We start from the raw sequence: 18,223 nt of genomic DNA on the forward strand, positions 1-18,223 counted from the left end.
ATGAGAATATTACAACGACAGCTAAAAACTGATAGGAAGTATATAGATTTTTAATCATCTTTGTGATATTCAATTTTTTCGGTTTTCATAGTCGTTTTAAGTTCACTAATTATTAAACGGCAGAGACTTGGCATTCAAAAATTGCACTGAATGGAGCTATGAATATTGCTCATCCCTAATAAATACCCTATACGATAACAGTCACCGAAAGGCACAATTCCTATCATCTTATGTACATAATAAACAGGCATTTTTAGATGCTTCAAGCGTTTTCGGTTTTTGGCAATTCGGTGTTTACTCGCGTCAGTTCTATTCACTGATCATTGTTCCTTCCTGAATCTTGGTCGCTCTGATCGTCAGTAAAACACACATCCACGTCGCTCTCATTGCTGTGGTCACTTTTCTGCTCGGCCTCGTCCAAGGAACGTTCCATTTTGCTCTCTGCTTTGTGCATACTTTGCCCTGGGTGTCTCGATTTAACATGCCTCTCCAAATCCCTGCGACGCACTAGCACTTTGCCACAGAATTCACACCTATAAGGCGTGTTTCCCTCCGCGTGTAAACGGATATGTTTGTTGAGGTTGCTGGGATCTCCAAAAGGTCGAAGGCAGACTTTGCACTTTAAAGGTTTGTAGCCTGTATGTGTCCGCATATGAATTTTCAGGCCGTATTTACGAGAATATAGTTTTCCACAGTATAAGCAGAGGTGGCCTTTTTTGGGCTTGCCACTTGAAGTGGTGGTGGTGGACATGGACTCCAGTCTGGATCTGTTCTTTTCTGCAGCAATGCTTGTCAGTTGTTGGGTGTGCATTGCAATTTCTCGATCAATATTGGTGATGGAGCCAAGTTCCGGGTTGAGAGATGGGGCGCCAAAGTAGGTGACAGTCTCTGGGTATTTGATCAAGTTGCTGAAGTGGAATTTTAAGGGGTAATAGGGAGGGCTGTAGAGAAATTCGCCATTGTACACTGTCAAGGGCATGATGGGAATGTTGCATTCCCCGGAGAATGGCTTGACTCCTTCAAATGGAGGGATGGAGAACCTCTCAAAATGAACGCCGGTTGGAATTGGGGTGCAACGACTCGGAGACAAACTGGTGTGAAGGCCCCTTTCGACATGTTTGAATGCAGACGTCTCTTCAAAGTTAGTAAATAAAGGAAACCCTCTCGTTGTATTGCTGCAGGGGAGTGCCGGGGCAGGGGGTTCTATTGAATGGATACATTTGGAAGGGTGATTTCCTACCATGGTCTCGCTGGTAGAACGTGGTGGCTTCATGCTGGTGAGAAGTTTATTGAATCCCATTCCGTTTGATTTGCTACTGCTGTCTCCGCTTGGCTCAGAAGATATCAATTTTGATAATCCCGTAGGTTTGAATGCCGATCTAATCCCAGGGTGAAAACCCATTGCATTGACTATTGAAGAAGTCCCGCTGATAGTCGTCAGAGGAGCATGGCTTCTGGCTGAATTAACACTCATGTCCAAGGCCCTGTCCTGCTCATCCTCAGCACCCCCTGATTTCTTGGTCACAGCCACTTTGGCCAGAAATGGCGAAATTGGTCGTTTAACCTCCTCTGTGGATACGGATGAGATTTGATGGCCATTCCTCAGGGTTGATGAACTAGATATTTCTGCAGTCTTCGGCGATCTGCTGAAAGTTTCCGAAATTCTGCATTGGTCGTTGTTGATGAAGCCCCTGCTGCTACTCAGAGTGCAATGGAAGTGGATATGAGCTTTTAATGTGTTCGGATATTTGAATGTTCTCCAGCAGTACCAACAAATATAACGCTCCTCACCTAAAGAACAGAAACAGAACACTAAGTTTTGGAGTGAGATTGCAAGATGTTTTACTTGGAACGACAAATAACAATGACAAACGTTAAGCACAAGGGTTATTTAACAACATAAATACGTGATAGTTTCAAATTATTGCTCATCTTTCAACAGTTAGGTGAGTAATACATAAAAAGAAGTTGCATATTGCAAAGAAGTCTGATATTTATTAAAATAATCCAAATAGGAGTTTGCAATACTTGCTCACATGTTATAATATCCTCTAACCAGGCCAAGTTCTGTGACCCAGCACAAGAATTTTACAAGTTTAATAGTAATAAATGTAAAAAGATGTCACTGAGTCAAACCGCTTCCTAGGATAATGTATATGCAATTCCTAGTCCGGTTATTAATTATTCTCTTCTCTAAGGAGGAAAAGTAAGCCTGACCAGACATATACAATCTAGACAGTTAATGTTTTGGCCTTTACTAGCCTTGGAGGTGATAACAGCTGTTCCTTGAAATCATGGGGCGCTTGAAACAATGCACTTAGCCCATCTGTTGATGTTGAAGAAAGGAGGCGTATGGCAAGGAGTTGAACAAACTGCCCAAAGAGCAATCTATATATCATAAGCTTCTCATTAAAGTGGGAACAATGCCTAGAATATTAACGTTGCCATTCAAAGAGAAACAATTCTTTGAGATGCCCTCATTTGTAGATACTGCATGGAAAGAATGGCATCAAACTGTTCATTGTACAATATAAAGCATGGACCTGAATCTTGGACCATCCTTTTACTGTTTCGTCTTTTAGCTAGTTTTACAATGTTTCAATTTTGCTTTTAACTTTTTTCCTTTTATTCTCTTTCGTTTTATTTCTCTTTATCTCATCTCCTTGTTTATTTCCCCTTTAGTGTTTGTTACCTTCGTTTATCTTTCTTTCTTAGATGTAGTCCCAATATATACGCTCGACCTGATGCTTCTTTATGGTAAATTTTGCTCATCATCCGTTCCTACATCTGTTAGAAATACTGTTATTTTGTAACCACCAAACCTATATTGCAAATATTGACGCTTTATCAACGTTGACCTTAACAATGTGGACTTTCTCTGTACAACTGGAAAAGTTAAATCGAACTTTGTTCTGGTGTTTATAAAATGTAAACGTCTGTATAACATCAGAATATATTAGTCCTCTGGTGCTTTGCTAAAAATTAGCACGAAAAAAAAACTGATTTCGTCTTCCTTGCTCGCTGATACCTTTGTTCTGATTCTGTGCCATGAAATACACCAGAATTAAAGTCACATCAGACGGCGTTGATTCTCCCACATAACTGGTTCTTACAGTTACAGTTCAGCTGCACGGTTTTAGTTCTCTCAGTGCCAGGCATGTGCTCTTGAAGTGTTGACATCACATTACCAGCTTCAACGACATCAACTAAATGTACAATGGCGACTTTTAGAGGGTGTTATCCTTTGCATTTCAAATGCCCGCTTTCAAAATCACACGAGTAAATACGTAACAATTGAAATTAAAATGCATTTTATTCTAACCAAATGTTCAGTCGGCCTGTTACAATGTATTTACAGAACAAAGCTTTATTTAACTAGCTATGAAAATGTAATCTTCAGTGTTTGGAGAAAGCCACACTTTGGAATCTGTTATCAACAGTTTTTTTAACTCATACGATATACTAATTAAATAAATGTTAATGCTATATATTATAAACTTTTGAAACTAATGCGATCTCAGAAAACACGATTAACTGATTATCTGTTCGTCAAATATTTCCTGGACTAAACAAATGTGTAGTGAAAAGAGGCGCTCAAACTCAAAGACTTTATTATAAAACTATGTGTAATCGTTGGTTACTAGTTGAAACCCAGTATTATAATAATAAAAAAAGAATGTTGAATAGAGTGGGAAAATGCTAAACAGTCAAGCAGGTAATTTCAAGCCTATTTTAAATTGTACAGAAGCCAGATAATTCAGATATTTTCACTGTATTCACGCAACTGGAAACCAACGTTAAGGAGCATAAATTCCATCTGCAGCCTGGGTTAAGGATTAAGGATGTAGAGTGCATAGAGTAGTAGTTTATATGACAATTTCAATTACCTGGGTTCAAAGTCAGCAAGGGGTCTTATATGATAGCATCACAGTGCAAGTGAAATGATTTTATGCAATCTGCAAAAGTCCTTAAAGAAAGCAAGTAATATTTATAATTTCAGTATTACCGCATCAACAAATTATTGACTAAAATATTGATTCATTTCACTATCAAGGGTCGCGTTGGATTATTTTAACTGCATCTATTTCTGTCAGGTTTATTAAAAGATACAGTAATTACACTTTGCAATTGATCGTATCTCCTCAACAGCGTTGAGCTGCTTGTTATCACGTATTTACATTGTATTACAACAGAAGGAAAATACACCAGTCGTTTTGCACTGCTGTGCGCTTTGTACATTATTATTCAGGGTCCTTCATGCACATCCGATCCACATTGGATTATAGTAGGTGGTCTTTTTCGTTGGGATGGGACTGGAGGCCTCAGGAAGAGGTTTGTATGTTGATTTTTGGGTGATTCTGTAAACCTTAATTATAATTACTAAGGCGTTGTGTTAACGTAGTCCCAGCAACAACTTCAGCAACCCCATCACCTTGCACTTTAACAGCAACTTGAATTAGGGATGACAGAAATCTCTCAGCCCTCCCCTCCCCCATCAGAAATCACCAGAACCATATCTCTTTGAAAAGCGAGAGCTAACAGCTGAATTTAATACTGGATGTCTTTTGCGATTAATCCTTTGAAGAATACAATATTGCGCCCATACACAATTTGGAGACAATTACGCCTTCCAGTTATTCCACCAGAACCCCAACCCCATCCCACCACTACAGACTTCCCGGAACCTGGTACAAATAATCGTTGCCTTTTTTTCCTTCGTATTGGTCAATTCCGTTACATAGTTATACCTTATACACAAATTAATTTATGAACGATCCAATTGCTAAAGCACGGCTTGCCCTGAAATACTTCGCACAGTTACTTGTCTGCTAAACATTTCTAGAATTGAAGACGAACACTGGTCACAAATGAAACAGCCAGCGATAAGGGGGTGGGTGGGAGGCGATGTTCTGCCAACAGCCCGACAAATATTTAATTATAATTTTAATTTAACGTTACCTTGCAACTAAATATGTTTTACGTCAATACGGAAGTAAGTAGCAAACATACATATTGCAAAGTTAGTGGAAACCTGGATAAATTGTGTTGAGATACATCCTTTACACCTTTTTTAGTTCAAAAATATCAGTGGATAATGGTGCACGAGTTCAGCATGTATGTAAACCGCTTAAAAGAAATGTTCCTGATCAAATGCAATCTCGTGACAATTTCAGCATATTTTGCGATTCGACTCCCAGTGATACAGTTCTCTGGTGGATCACTGTTCAGTCTCGTCTATCAAACAATGGATTCCCAAGTAAATGAAAATCCAAAGACTGCAGATGCTGGAAGTCTGAAGTAAAACAAAAACAGAAAATACTGGAGACACTCAGCAGGTCAGGCAAGTGCTCAGCTTGGTCTGCTGAGAGTTTCCAACATTTTCTGTTTTTATTACTGGATTCCTAAAAACTCGCTCCCTTCGGAGACATCAAGAGATTAGCAAAATTTACATTCGACTCTAACAAAACGTCAACCATGGTAGTTTAAAAATGTGCATTTCCAAGTAGAAAACAGAAGCCAAAATTGTTAAGCCGCATTCCTAAATTCATTTCTAAGCAGATCAATGGACGGAGTTTCGAATAAACTCAAGTTTACTTTGACTTCAATAGAACCGAGAATTTTCAACACGACGTGGTTATTCGGATGGCTTTTATCAAGGGTATGCTAGCATGCCTGCGAATTGCTGCTGAGGAAGGCTATAAATATCCGTGATTCGCAACAAACCCGATCATTCTGCGATGCAGATTAAAAACTCGAGTTTAACCGGCGATACAGAAAGAACGAACATTTACAAAGGGCAGTGCCATTGAAATTCCAATCACTGCAAAACCAAACTGAACATACTGTTTAATAAAGCAACATAACATAATCGAATTCAAACTATTTCACTGGACACTGTGCTATTGACTCTAACACAGCAACAGAAGTAAACAAAAAGAACATTGCTGCTTGCAGTTCGACCATGGAATTAATTTGCCTTCTAAATATATTAACAACTCATTGCAATCAATGTGAACTTATTCAGGGGAAAAAAATGAGATGTTGTCTAACAACTTCACATGAGTTAAATTCTACCGCAGAGACTACAAACTCTTTTGCCAAATCCTCTCCTAATGCCCACATGATCCGAGGCACCATGGACACTTTCACTTCGTTTCAAGGCAATGACGTTACGGTTGCATCTCAACTGGAAACGGATGACACCGTTTCAACGAAAAAAAAGTTAGTTTTTACTATTTTCCCCTCTACGTCTAATGTGACTGTTTCATCGAGACATGTCTTGGATACAGACTAAAAGAATTACGATGGCTTATTTTCGTTTGTCTTTGGAGAATTACGGTTACTCCGGCTCTCCTAAAACTAGGGGGAGGGTGTTAAAATAAAAGGGAATCAGACATCTGCTGTAACAAAACTCAAATAATATTCTTTTCTCTGGTAAAACTATATCGAATACTTCCTAATCATGTTGTAATGCTTTCGGTTGCACCGGAGACCACCGCTAAAGCACTGATATAAACCTGGGAACACGTCAGCTCTGCTGTAGATTTATGCATAAATCATAGCGTTGCTTACAGGTATATTGTAGTCACTTATAATAATTATTCTTAAACGTACTCTTAAACCTGTATGCGGAAAACCTCCAGAAGTACTTTTGAAACGGTAGATATTTACTGTGTCGCTCTTTTCTATGAGTCTTCCCCAGCGAAACTTGAGTAGCTTGTCCCTACCTTTCTCATCGTGTGTCGGTGTGGCTGTGGTTGGTATATCGAACCACTGAGCTAGAGAACTGGAGTACCAAGCTGCTAACTCCTCTCCGGGCTGGATATCCCTCAGTGTTCTGTAAAAAATCTGCGAAAAGAAGCAAATACAGACTCCTAAGGATTAGATGTTACCAAATATGCTTAAGGTTTTATTTTTCCTTGGGTTGGTGAAAATTACATATGTGTCAGAAATACAATGATGTGATGTACCTGTCCCCCTGGAAGGTCGGTGATTGCTTCCAGGTTCTGTTCTTGGATATGCCTGGCTGGTCGGATTAACTCTGTCCATTCCGGGACAGAGTCGCCGGCTTCGTCAACCAAATCCCCTCTAACAAAGCGCACCTGAAACACAATTTAGAGAAGGGCATTTTAAGATTCCTCATTTATCCCAATAATAATCTCTAAGATTCGCGTCATTTCACTAGTTCTTTGCAGTAAACGCTATTCACATCGTAAAATTTAGAATCGTGCCCACAAGGCTCCGTATATTAAACAAAAACACAGGATTAAAGCTGAACTAAAAGATATGGAAACACTTACTTAATTCAGAGGTATGGTATTATTTTAAAATTGGTTTAGCAACAATGTGTACGCTAGGTGTGTTAGCCAACAAGACAATTGTTAATAATAATAATGGCATGCTAAAGGAAATGTGATCTGAAGATATCTGATAGTGACGGGACCCAAATCCAATTGACTTCAATGACTGACGGTGGTGGTGTTGCGCGCACGTGTGTCTGTTTCTGTGTGTGTGTGTGTGTGTGTGTGTGTGTGTGTGTGTGTGTGTGTGTGTGTGTGTGTGTGTGTGTGTGTGTGTGTGTGTGTTGGGGCCACTGTAGACCTGGGTGACTTATGTTTGTTTAAGCGAGACAAGCGTTGGAGGAGTTGCACCTTACACTTAAACAGATGCCGCTAACTTTAAACAGAATTTCAGCTGTCTGTTGTTATATACGTTGATACTTCGAAAGCTTTTTCGCATCGTCACAATACGCAATTCTCGATATTTATAATTGACGATACATTTAAAATTTGAATTACCAACAGAAGATAAGTAAACGAATCTGATTTGTTTATCAATCAATAACCAATTACGAATCCGAGTTTCGGTATCTGAGTTTTATAAAAGAGTGTTCATGTTAGCTTAGTTGAACCCTACAAATACTATGAGTATGGCCTTGCTGTGCATCAAGAATTTCCATTGGCCGATGTTGTAGTGACACCTGTTCACGTTTGGCAGTTGACCGATGGTGTAATCGAATTTTGTGGTGCACTCAGTGTTTATCTCCTCACTTATATTATGCCTCTCGAGAATTCGAACATCCTGACTTACGAACAGAGAACTCCAACTAACAGACATTGAAAATAAGCACCGTTAATCATTCGCCGTGAAAGGAAGATATTAACAAAATATGGGGGAATGGGGTGGAGCAAATGCTGTCATTTATAGTCGCTTGGGAAAAGTTAGCTATTAATTAGGCAGGATGGTTCTTCCGCAAGCAACAAAATCGAAACAGACGAGAAATAAATAACATTGTTTGTCAGACCGTTTAAAAAGGATTTAACAAATTAAGAATCTGACCGTGACATACGACACGGCATCTGCACCTGTTTAAGGAAGCCCGTGGCAATATGTGGCATTAGACACTGGAAACAAGCCTGAATAACTTTTCCTCTATATGCATAAGCAAATACATCTTCTGTACATATTCCTCGTTTTAATAAAAAGGGCAGTAGCTGGGCTGCATCAATTGCGATTGATTGAGTTAAGCCTAATAGTTAAACCACTGACAAATAAATACAGGTTTATGGAATGGGCCGTGTCAAGCTATTACTAACCGTTCTGCTAAATCTCCTCGCTAAATTCATAAACTGAATTTATTCAAATATAATTTAAATCAAGCTAAAGGAAAAGGTATAGCTGTGTAATTAGGGACATGTTTAAAGCTAACGAGCGGTTACAACGATTCCAGTGGGAAATAAATACGAAATGTCTTGCAAACAACATTTTCGATTTGGGTTATGGATCTCGACAAGGCAAAATAAATTAATTGAAGTCTGATCGTACGGTTAATTGTAGACCATAAAATTGAACCCTTTAGCCGCACATGATTGTAGAAATTAGATCCAATTAAAGCAATCTGTCAATAACTTTAACAGAAGTTCACACAGTATGGTAATTTGCAGGAAAATACAATCAACTAACAATTAGCGACTAAGCGATGGATTCGGATCCATGACAATGGACAACTTAAAACAATACCTGGAGAATTCAAGGGTCACTGGATCGTTCTCTAGTGTTTTATATATGAATAAAGGATTTACTTGAAATATTGTTTTGCCTGGTTTAAGTGTGAGAATAATAAATTCTAATTATACTTTGAAGCTGCTGCCAAGCTACCGACTACTCAGAAGTTAGAGCTTTCTCTCCCGCTCTCGAGAAATTATAAAGAAAAAGAAAAACTGTATTTAAAATATTTCTGCTCTGCAACAACTATATTACCTTCTTCTTGTTGCAATGCTCCTTGCGATCGGACATATATTTCCCCAGCCTAAAAATGCCCTGTACAGGACCTAGACGGAGTCCGGCTGGGATGATGCTTCCCGCGGTCACGGTGATCGCCGAACTCCGGGGGGTTTGCATGGCTCCGGGGATGCAGGGGGGAAAGAAGGAGCGAAGGAAGAAGGATAGATTGACAGCGAGATGAGACAGATGAGAGAGAGAGATGGACACAGACTGGTCTCCGCCTGCGAAATGACGCGTTGGAGCCCGTGCACTGCGCTTTTTCTATCCAAAGGGGGGACCGCTGCGTTTGAGCGGAGTGCACAGAGTGCCTCAGTTTGGTGAGAGAGTTTTGGTGCGATCACAGCTGCGAGCCACAGCCAAGAGGGTCAGAGAGACACACATGGAGACTTTCCCTACCCAACTGAATAATAAAGTGCTCGAAATGGCCAAGAACAATGGACCAGGCGACCTTCCCATTCCTAAAATCCAATTTGTCAAGAGAGCAAGAAAGGCGATTGTGAATCAAAGGTCTGGCGGGACCATTAATCGTCAGCCTGTGTTATTGTCCAGCAGACAGTTACGATATTTTAAGTGACAAATTCACTGTATAATTTCTCCATAAATTTTGCCTTCTTTTATTGCGACCAACAAAACTTTGGGAAAATAAGTGACTAAAGTTAAGTCTACTTGGCTGATTCCTTTCAGGTTAAATATACTTCAAAGATTTTTCTCTCCCCCTTGTTTTTTTTATTTTCTCAGAGGAGTGGATCTCAGTTAAACAAAGAGAGCAGGAATGTTTGGAGGACTTGTTAACTTCTATTGACTCGGCGTGTGCCGCATAGAAACAGGGCAGGTACTTGATGGTAGAACACCAGAAAAGTAGCTATCGTCTCAGGATAACTACCATCTACATTTGTCCACCTCTTCCGTTAAACTGTTGCCTGTACAGTTGACCGAATTATTTTAACCCAGTGAGTCTATATAAGCTTTGCCAATACTGAGCTAGTTCGGAAATTAATTGGGACTATCATTGGGGAGTTCAGATAGGATCACCCTTTAAAACAAACAGTGACTTTGTGCATTCAACTATCCATGAGCAGCTTTTCTGAGGGGAAAGGGCAATTTTAACCGCCCTTTCAATTAAACACAAAAAAGCTATTTGTATAAATTTTAGAAATAAAAGTGTGATATTTTATCTCTTATATATGGAAAACAAATTTAAGGACGACTATTTCTGCCTCGGCGCGATCTCCTCAAAGCTGTTTAAAGATTACTGTTACTACATTGCTTTTTAGAATTGTTTTGGATCTAGTCATTTTATGCGTGAAATGAAAAGGACAATAATTTTGCATCTGTTTTTCCAACGAAGGTTCATGGAAGCCGAATCCGTGTCTATGGCAAGATTCCGTCCTTTGGCTGCCATAGGGCACTGAAATAAGTTAACTGCTCAATGAAACATTTCAGCTATTTAATCTTTCATTGAAGTTAATGCACCTTCTATCGTTTAAAACGTATATTAAATATTAAGCTCTCCTGTTTTTCATTCGAAGTCACATGCTCATTTTCCTATTTCCATTTAAATGCGTTTGGTTGTTTTTAATGCTGAATGAGTTCCTGTGCAGTACTTCAAACATCCCAACTTTTTACATTAATTATATGCTTCGGTGCATTTTATTTAAATCGGGCACTGTTGAGACTAACGTTCAATATCGTGTCAAAAGTCTATTAGTGATAAAATTCAATAGTAACTTTCCAAAAATATCCCATTGAACGGTCTTGAAAGGTGTTGACAACAACCTTCTGAATTACTGTACACCTTGCACGTTACACACCAGCTTTGACTGTATTGGATTAAGCAATTAAATAGCGAAATGGCTATTTCGCACATCCGGCTGACGTATAAATCTTTGCCGAATGCCCAGTCCGTGATCACATACATGGAATGCACATCAGAGATAAGTTTAAACATTGTCATATACTATATATTTAATATTTCCACATGTTGCCACGAGGTACGTATATTTTATTGTGAAATGATAGCAAAACGGTTAACAATCCTCTCAAACACACTGTGAAATCGGCCGAGAGACCACATAGAGCCAATTCGCCATGCTGCAAAAAACTTTAATTATTAGGGTAGGCTATTTAACAAAGGCTTCTGGTTTTGTATACAGCTATCATTTCCTTGCCTGCCGTTGGGTCGTAAAAAGTATATTAATTGACAGCATCAATAAGCACTTTATCAGTACAGATTTCCTTTAAAAGCTATGTTTGTATCGCTTATACCAACCATCGTCAATTATCAAAATATAATATAGAACCAAATAGCATCTATATTTTTACAGATTTCATCAGTGTTGAAAACAAATTAAAATGGAATGAGAATCACGTGGGATTGCACATCAGTAAATTAATCTCCAGATATAATTCTTTCCTATTATTGAATGTATCCCTTGTTATATAATCATAATTAATGTGGAATAGAATTCAGGCACTGTTCTGGGTGTGTGCAACAGAATTTATTTTTAAAAAATAGGGTCTGACCTTTCCGATAACTCTTCATTGGTATTTATCTCAATGGCGCAAGAAAAAGAAACAAGAAGTTAAGGGCAATAAATTTAAGCCATGAACATGTCCCTGTAACCTCTGGCCTGGCGACTTTAGGATGACACCAAGCTAAATTGGACAAGCAGAGGTAGATGGCTTTGGACTGCAAGGTACCCCACTGCTCTATTTGTGGAGCCTTTCCATACTTTATTTAATGATCTCAAAGCGTGAACGACACGCGAACAATTTTATCAATAGAACCATGTAAAATCTGACTGCGAGGAAAGTTATTTATTAATGTTCGCCAATTGTGACTGGTTCCCAGCCAGGGAAAAATAAAAGGGCCTGCTCTGAAATCATTCACACCAGCCCGGCAATTTTTTTCCACTCGGACTCATAGATGAACTATTCCAAGTGAAATAAATTGGCCAGAGGAGAGGGAAAGAACACGTTTTCTTTTATATTTCCCCCCGAAAAAAGCAAGGGTGAAACCAATCTAATGTGCCCATTGGACCAGGAGCAGAATGAAAGCCGGGGTGTTAAAAGTAAAGCAGTGTTCGAAGCAAATGGGATGGAAAATTAAATGAAATTAAATAGCTTGAACGACTGTATTGTGTCTTATAAAAGGACACATTAATTACATGGTTTCAGCTTTATTCCAGGACAATGTTGTGGACTGGGGGATAATCAAAACATTCCAGGGCTTGCTGTCACAGATTTTTAACTGGCGACAAAACCATATTTTCCAAGCATCAAGGAAAGATGATAGGGTTTGCCCAAAATATAGTTTGATAAGATCCTGCAGCAGCTTGAGCTCTTTTGCGCGTGCCGTTGAACTGTCATTGCCATCAAGCAACATTTTTGGCATAATGTTCTTTTTGATTTAACAGGTTGCCGGATAATCTGCCATGAATGTTGAGGAACAACAGACGTCCAGAGCCACAGCAGCTTGGGCCAATGTCCCACCAGGGAGCTCCATTCAACACATCAAAATGCTTCTGGCTGGGGAAGGTTCAACATTACATTCAAACCAGCATGAATGCCTGTATATAGAGCCAACTTAATTACAGGCAAACAGTGGAATAAATCTGAAGTTCTTGCAAACTCCCTTGTATAAGGAATTTTTTTCTTGATTTAATCCTGGGACAACTTTGCTGCTATACTGCCTCCTAGGATGTTTCTCAACTTTTTTTAAGTTTTAAAAAATGTTAATTTTATTAAACGTTAAATGTTTTGATTTTACGGGCTATTTTTGAATGAAAGAAATTGTTGTAACGTATCGAAGGTATTCAACGTGGTAAGAATCGAAAAAGAACATCACCTATATGGGAAATCCATTCTCATTGCAGTCTGACCTAAAACATGGGAGGCAAATTTGTCGAGATAAATGTTAATTTAGTAATCCAACAATAAAACAGAAACAACCAAGACTTTGGTGGTTACTCGTCATTTATTAAGCTTTTGCCAACACTTCGGTTATTTGTGAATTCCGCCACATGACCTACTTACAATTTAACACTAATTAATATAAATTTTCACGTTTGTTAAAGCAAACTTTCTCTTCCCATGCAAGATAAGTAGTCTAAAATTAAGATTTAACCCCCCTCCCCTACCTAAGTTTGAAGATGTCTTTATGCCGCGATTTCAGTATGCAAGAAGTCAACTGTCCTTTTTTTAAGCAGAACTCTCTAACTTTTACGTCGTTTTCGGTTGATGTGTTGAAGATAAAAGACCAGAGATTTGTGGCTGAATTGCAATGTTTCGGTGTACCTTATAAATTCATACCTTTTCTCACTCGATCGCATTAGAATGGGTTCTCCACTCAATTCGATTTTCCTTGCTGTTGGGCACATTTAGGAGAGACCCTATTTATGAAGTTCATTTCTAGGCAAATGAATTCAGAGCCTGAGCCCAATGAATAGGACCGTGTGTCAGCCGCCCCTAATTGGGATTAAAGCACTCGGGACCATATGCACAGAGTGACAGAAATTCTCAGGTTTCATTGTATAACACGACAAGATCAGTAACCAGCCAATTTCCAGCCATCCTTCTGAATAACATAGCGTCTTACAATGCAGTCTAAGGCTTATTTGTTGGCTTACCTATGCCGTTTTGCAAATCTATGGGTAATTTTTTAAAATCGTCTTTTCAGTAAAATATACGCATCACTTTTTCTTGTTCCATTATAGCTCTATTTCGCCAAAACAGCACGCGAGAAATATTTCAACATACTCGCCTTAAACATTAAGCTCCTGTCAAATTATTCCACGTGCACAAAGCCTATCTTTAAAATTGCATAGCCATTTCCTAAGTTTGCTTGACATGGGTAGAAGAGAGGCTTAAAATGTTTTTATTTCGACTGAACCACTGAATAGTCCCACTTTGAAAGGAGACGAGAACTGTATCATTTTATGCTGCTGCCAGCTACAAACTTTGCGGAATTGGCAAAACAGCTCAGAACATAACGACATGCTTTCAGAACCGTGCTTTGAGTAGCACATGTCTGAGACGACGAACAAAAGGCGCAGCAGCCTTTTAAATGTCAGTACGCTGTAGACCAATAAACAAATCTGATTATACCCTGCAACTTGAATGACATGAAGCTCCATAAAATGGGGCCTGGTTGCTCAGCCAGGAAGCAACTTGGAAAACTGTGAAGTTTGACTCAGAATTTTTAATCTAGGTCTGCGTTGAAACCATCTTGTACACGTCAGGTGTCAACAATAGTACATGAAGATGCATGAAGTGTAGATGCGATGAAATCCAGTTTGTGCTTATAGTTAATCATGTGATCTACTTGGCAGACTCTTTAATCATCTCAGGAGTTCACAAACTGTATAGCAAACTTCTCACCTACATGGTTCGACACTCCACTTTCACACCGATTTTAACACCACTAGCATTGCGTTAAATATAGAATATTACCAGATGCGAGTATATATCGAGCTTGTGAATTTCATGGAACCTACGGTTCGTCCCTGAATAACGTTCTGTCAGTTATTGATCCAAACACTTGAAAATCGCTCGAGCAATCGGATTGGCCGGTGCCGGATGAAGAAGAGAAATAGATGGAAATAGGCCAGGCTTATGCGCTTGCTTGCTTGCCACGACAGTGATTTCGATTTCTAGTAAGGGTTCACAAGCAGAACAATAAATTTTTACTTTCATACATTGGTGACAGCTGTAAAACCTGATGTGAAATCTACGGTTATTGAAGTGTGCATTAAAACTAACTAACCAGCTGGTTATCATAAATTACCAGTATTTAAAACACAACTGTCGAAATTAGCAGGGTAAATACTGCAAATAGAACTAGGCACGATTGACAACTTTAGAATGCCTATTAGAAATTACTACTTAACTATGTGTAATTAATCCACGTGCATTGCTGCTGTTCACTGTACACTAAACTTAAATCCTAATAAAGTCATGATTCGTTTTCCAAGAAATGGCATGACTGGGCCACAAATTCCAGTAAATGCCGACTAAAATAATAAGTTATCAAAGCTTTAAGCCACTGCCTATTTAATAATCTGTTTGCCAATATAATTCCAAAGACAAACAGCGAGTCGCTCAACAAAGTAAAACCTTAATTTCACAGGAGAGCAATTGCACTTCAAAAACATCTCGCTGGCTGCGGGTGGAATTTGGCGACGCACTGACCATTTTCAGCGCGTTGAGCATAACATATCGGATAATCTGCGGAAATTTTATGCTTGGATAAGGATTTTGTGTTTAACGATTATGCTTGGATCAGGAATTCCAAACAATCTGACTGAATGGGAAGTGGTTTGGCACGTTAGAATACCATCAGAATTATCTACGAATCAGGTTTGCGTTTACATGGACTTTGTGTTAATTTATAAAACTTGCATTTCATTGAACTGCTTGTGCGTAACTCAAGTTGCCACGGCTCTATTGATCGCCATGTTACAGTTTTCCAAATAAAAATGTATCTTCGCTTAGTGTATGGAAACACTCTTTTTGACGAGAGTGAATAAATCACTGACATATCTTTAAATCATCATTATATTACAGCATTGGGGTAGAATCAAGAGAATAGATCCAAAAGCTGAATGACTCGACGAAGATGTGTATATTTCAATAGCCATATTCTGTTAGCCAATGCGCCGGGTTGCGTGAGCAGAGCAGGTTCTGTTTAGTCACTTTTGTCTCTGGGATAGTATTTTAATCATTTCTGAGTAGCTTACACTATCCACCAAAGAACATGTTCAAACCAACTTCATCCAGATGAATTTCTTTCCAACGTTCTTTCTTTTTCATTCAGATTGAAACGTAGTTAAATGCGTTTATTTCCCTTATCGCCTTGCCTGTATTTTATTCATGTAGACGGTAAATACAATTTAACATATACATTGGGCAAAATAACATTTGGAAGGATTTAATGACCGATGGTTTTATCGAAAATGTAGTTAGGAGTAAAAAGTGGAAGAATGGAGGGAACCAGTGTTTATACTTCATGTTCATCAATCCTCTGACTAGTTCCACCCATGGAAAACCAGACTAACGCAGCTTTAACATCACGGTTATTTCAGAAAAAAATACTTGCCGAGATTAATGATAAATTGCAATCTTTCCTGAAAATGAGAACTTTACTCCGGGTCAGAGCTGGTCTTAAATCAGCGAATGGGGACAATCTGAAGTTATCCGTGGAGCAGACAGAAATCAGTCTGTTTCCTTTATATATTGACGTTTGGGTAATCGATATGTTTCCAGAGGGAATCTCATCCAGGGCAATGTAAAACCAGAAGCGATTGTCCTGCATTTGTAAATGCGTTCGCTAGTCTATTATTGGGGGGAGTCATTCTTAAGTAAAGAGAATGTATATAAAGTGTCCTTTCTGATCAATCTGCTCAGGTGATGCACTCAGATTTAGATAATAATCTAAACAGAAATTTCTTTAAGATTTTAGTAGAAATATCAGATCTCTTAATGACCAGAATTCTTAATGACCAGATTATTTAGGGAGGGACTCTCCCAGTCCCTCCCTAAATAATCTGCCGTGGGCCACAGGATGCCGGAGATTATTTGACAGGTTCATCTGTACCTGCTCTGATGAGAATAGCCCGCATTCGCGATTTTCATAACAAGGTTTAAATTACTCACCCTTTGGATTACTGGCCTCCACTAGTCAATTGCATGTCAACGTTTTAACCGTGTGGAGACGCAAAAGAGAATGCCGCAAACGGGTATGTTGAATTGTATAGAAAGTTAATTGAGGGGGTAAATTAAGATCAAGCATAAAAGGCAAAGAACATCAGTTGAATCTATGAAGTGAGATTTCATCTTGCAATCTTTCGATTGTGTTATGATTTGACTTTATAAACTGTTCTGGCTCAATTGCATTCCATCGATGAAATTCAGTAGCAGTCGCAAAAACTGTTGTCGAACATTCCTTTCGTCAGGACGTCGGATGCTGGCATAAATTTAGGTAAATCTTGAAGTTATTTCGTTTCTTATCATATGAAAGGTGAGCCAGTGGGGCAACCTTCTGAGTCAATGGGGCGGAGTTAAGCCCGCTGAAGTTAGTGTTGGCCATATAATGCTTGGCTGAGTCTCATAACCAAGGCAACCATGAACTAGAATGGGTAGGAGGTGGCCACCTGTCCTTTGAAGAAGTGTAAGAATGCCTGAGCAGCATGCGACCGAATTGAAGAGTTGATTGATTCGAGGACGTCATAGGTATATACAGTAGTACAGCTAAATGTCAGCCGTGGTTCGGTAGCCAACTCTCTCGACTCTGAGTCAGATGTGTTGTTTGAGACTCGAGCACAAGAACGCTTCAGTGCAGAAGCGCGCTGTGGTATTGTTGGTTTAGATGAGAGATCGCAGGTGGATGTAACAAATTACAACGCATTATTTCGGATTTGAGCCAACACACCTCTCATTGTTTCAAATAAACAAATTATCCGGCCGAACGTCATTGCAGTTTGGGCGAGCTTGCTCTGCGCAATTTACTTTTGCGACAATACTTCGAAAATATTTCATTCGCTCTAAAATGCTTTGGAAGAACTTGTGTCCATGAGATTTGCGTACACTAGTGCAGGTTATTTTTCCATATGAGTGTCTGGGGATGGTTCCCAGTGATGAATGGCATCTCACGTCAATAATATCAGAGGATCAGACTGCAGCTTTCCAACACTGGCGAGGTGGGGAGGAGGGGTGAGTGGCGCAGCTTGGACGGGTTGACGGGTTCTCTTGTCTCTTCCAGATACTGATCTATGCAAAGGGCGCAAATGTGTTGGATGTAATGGCTGCAGATCCAAAGTCAAATAGCAGGTCGCTGTGTTTCATATTATCACTGCTCTTGATGATGCCGTTTGCCTGGGCTCTGGCCTGCTTCCGAGGACCAGCATTCCAGTCGAGTTTGTTCGGTAACTTCAGGCCTTCC

General features: G+C 39.3%; 1 protein-coding gene across 1 annotated transcript; it reads right to left on the reverse strand.

Annotated features, from left to right (window-relative positions):
- Window positions 1–313: 313 nt before the first annotated feature.
- Window positions 314–9,402, reverse strand: prdm13 (PR domain containing 13). The gene is made up of 4 exons (XM_052024891.1): window positions 9,262–9,402; window positions 6,972–7,103; window positions 6,729–6,849; window positions 314–1,791 (listed from the first exon to the last, which is right to left on the reverse strand). The coding sequence occupies exons 1-4, from the start codon at window positions 9,400–9,402 to the stop codon at window positions 314–316; spliced, it is 1,872 nt and encodes a 623-aa protein (XP_051880851.1).
- Between the last annotated feature and the right edge of the window lie 8,821 nt (window positions 9,403–18,223).

Source organism: Pristis pectinata, chromosome 10 (assembly GCF_009764475.1).
Source record: "Pristis pectinata isolate sPriPec2 chromosome 10, sPriPec2.1.pri, whole genome shotgun sequence".
NCBI lineage: Eukaryota > Metazoa > Chordata > Chondrichthyes > Rhinopristiformes > Pristidae > Pristis > Pristis pectinata.